Source organism: Sphaeroforma arctica (genome assembly GCF_001186125.1).
Source record: "Sphaeroforma arctica JP610 unplaced genomic scaffold supercont1.541, whole genome shotgun sequence".
Classification (NCBI taxonomy): Eukaryota; class Ichthyosporea; order Ichthyophonida; genus Sphaeroforma; species Sphaeroforma arctica.
Genome location: NW_014040017.1, coordinates 59,985 through 62,143, shown reverse-complemented (window position 1 = coordinate 62,143; position 2,159 = coordinate 59,985). Strand labels below are relative to the sequence as shown.

The 2,159-nt window shown below is 43.9% G+C and overlaps 1 protein-coding gene across 1 annotated transcript; it reads left to right on the top strand.

The window, feature by feature from the left end:
• Nucleotides 1-697: 697 nt before the first annotated feature.
• Nucleotides 698-1,183, top strand: SARC_07098 (hypothetical protein; the record flags this gene model as incomplete). The annotated part of the gene is made up of 2 exons (XM_014298978.1): nt 698-806; nt 1,050-1,183. The coding sequence occupies 2 exons, from the start codon at nt 698-700 to the stop codon at nt 1,181-1,183; spliced, it is 243 nt and encodes an 80-aa protein (XP_014154453.1).
• Between the last annotated feature and the right edge of the window lie 976 nt (nt 1,184-2,159).

The window sequence follows — 2,159 nt, the reverse complement described above, 5'->3', positions numbered from 1 at the left end:
CAAATCCAACTCCGGATATGTGTATGTCCAAGTTTCTATTGAGGCGTGGATGCTTGCGATGATTGACGTTGCCTTAGCAAATCAATCTTTGGATCGGCACTGTGCACCAGTATCTTGCTAATATCTACACTTGCTATATGCATATGAAGCGCAGGACATGTCTGTTTACAGTTACAGCCATATTTATATATTCATTTCCAACGCGTGTAAGTGCGCTTAAACTCGAATACAGGCATGTGTGAGAGTGTAACTTCCGCATAAACCTCTATGGGTGCGCGCAGTGTAGCTTATATAAAGTCAATCACGATGCTGTGGACAAGTTGTTGTTCCAAATATAATGACTGAATTGTGGCTTTTTGATGAGTGGTTGAATACACCAAAATTGGGTGAGTATGTGTTTGTGTAAAAGTTCATGGACGGAAGTATAATTGGTGCATGGATATTAAGGCTTTGATACGCTTACTCTGATATACCTGTAGATATCATGCAGCAATTAGCTGAAAAAATCATTGTGATAATTGCATGTGATAATTGCACTACAATACGAAACCACACACTTGATATATCCGATGCATATTGTTTGCTCTAATTCTTTTCTTCGCACATGCGATCCTGTCCCATGTACACATCTTAAGTTTGGACGTTCAACCGATACATACTACTTAGGAACAGTGTGTGCCAAACTCAGAGAATCCGTATGATTGCATTCACTGGTTACACACAGGTCGTGGCATACCACGAAGTGACTGAATCAGGCACAACGACGAGCTTCGAGAATCTGAAGGATAACACAACAGTACAAACAGGTATTTCTTTGTGTGATCAGTGCGCGTGTTTCATGAGGGCTGTAGTATCCGATTGAGCCAGATATTGTTTGATATTCAGTAGATGTACTCTGGTACAGGTACCAAGTCTTTGGACACGTGAATTGTTTGTCGTACAGTATTGAATGCCAGTAGCCAGGTCTTCTGCAGCCATTCGTGGGGGTGTTGTGTTATTTCTCGATGTCATGCTGTTTTTAACCGTTACTGTGTTGTGCTACGTGGCAGGGATGACGATAGCCAATTTTCTGGAGGCAACGGCCAGCCAACTGACCCTTTACGGCATACAACAGCTCAGAAGTCGACTGAGGAATGGTGATTTGGGTACGTGTGAGAGCATCAACAATGCGCCACCCACTTAGCCTGCACACCAATCTCTTGTGAATGGCTCACTCGTGAAACATTCTGTGTACTTCCCACACTGTGCTGTAGAGGCTGAGGTGTTGTGACCATCTCTCGCCCCTAGTGCCTAGTAGAGCCATCATGTGCTTTCTCCATTTACATATGCTTTGCCTTGTGCACACCTCCACACGCCTTCGCTGCGTTGTGACGAGTGAGCCAAGCGTTGTGGTTGTATAAGAGCGCAGGGAACTCAGGTCAAATACACTTCAGCGTAGAATGTAGTGTATATTGCGTCTGAATGGCATATAAGCGACTTACTCCTGAGCTAGTGCTACTACTTGCCCATACTGGATTACGATACCAGCGACCGTCATTGTTTATGCATACACACGAATACATACCGATTCGTTGCTAGTATACGTGTTCACGATAGTGCATCTTTACGCGAATGATGAACTTTGAATCACAACAAAACACATATATGAGTATGTAGTTGCATGTACACTGCGATTGTATCGTTGGGTGCCAATTCCTAGCGGCGTTTAGCGAGTACAGTTGTGCGTGGTGGTGTGCTACACTGATATGGCATTTGACTTGTACTGCTTTCCCCCCAGCTATATTCTTCAGGAACAACCACTTCTCTACAATAAGCAAGCACGACGACGAGATCTTCGTGCTGGTAACTGGTAGGCTGGGGAGAGATTAGAGATATCAGTGATCACAAATGGTGGCGTATATTTGTCCAGTGTACGTCAACAAAGTGTCGTTCTCTAAAGGTTTTTTCTAATGGTAGTCTAATGGTACCGGTTGCGTAGTATAACTATCTTGTGTGCCTTGTCCTCTGTGTTTTCCATACAGTGATAAACGTACGCGGAATAGCACCTTAACTCAGTGTATGTGCGTGGTGCTGGTAGTTGTCGATTTGTTGGCCGTTTCCCTCGTGTAATAACTTCACATGAAGGGAATAGTCCCCAAATATACATAGGCACACACACA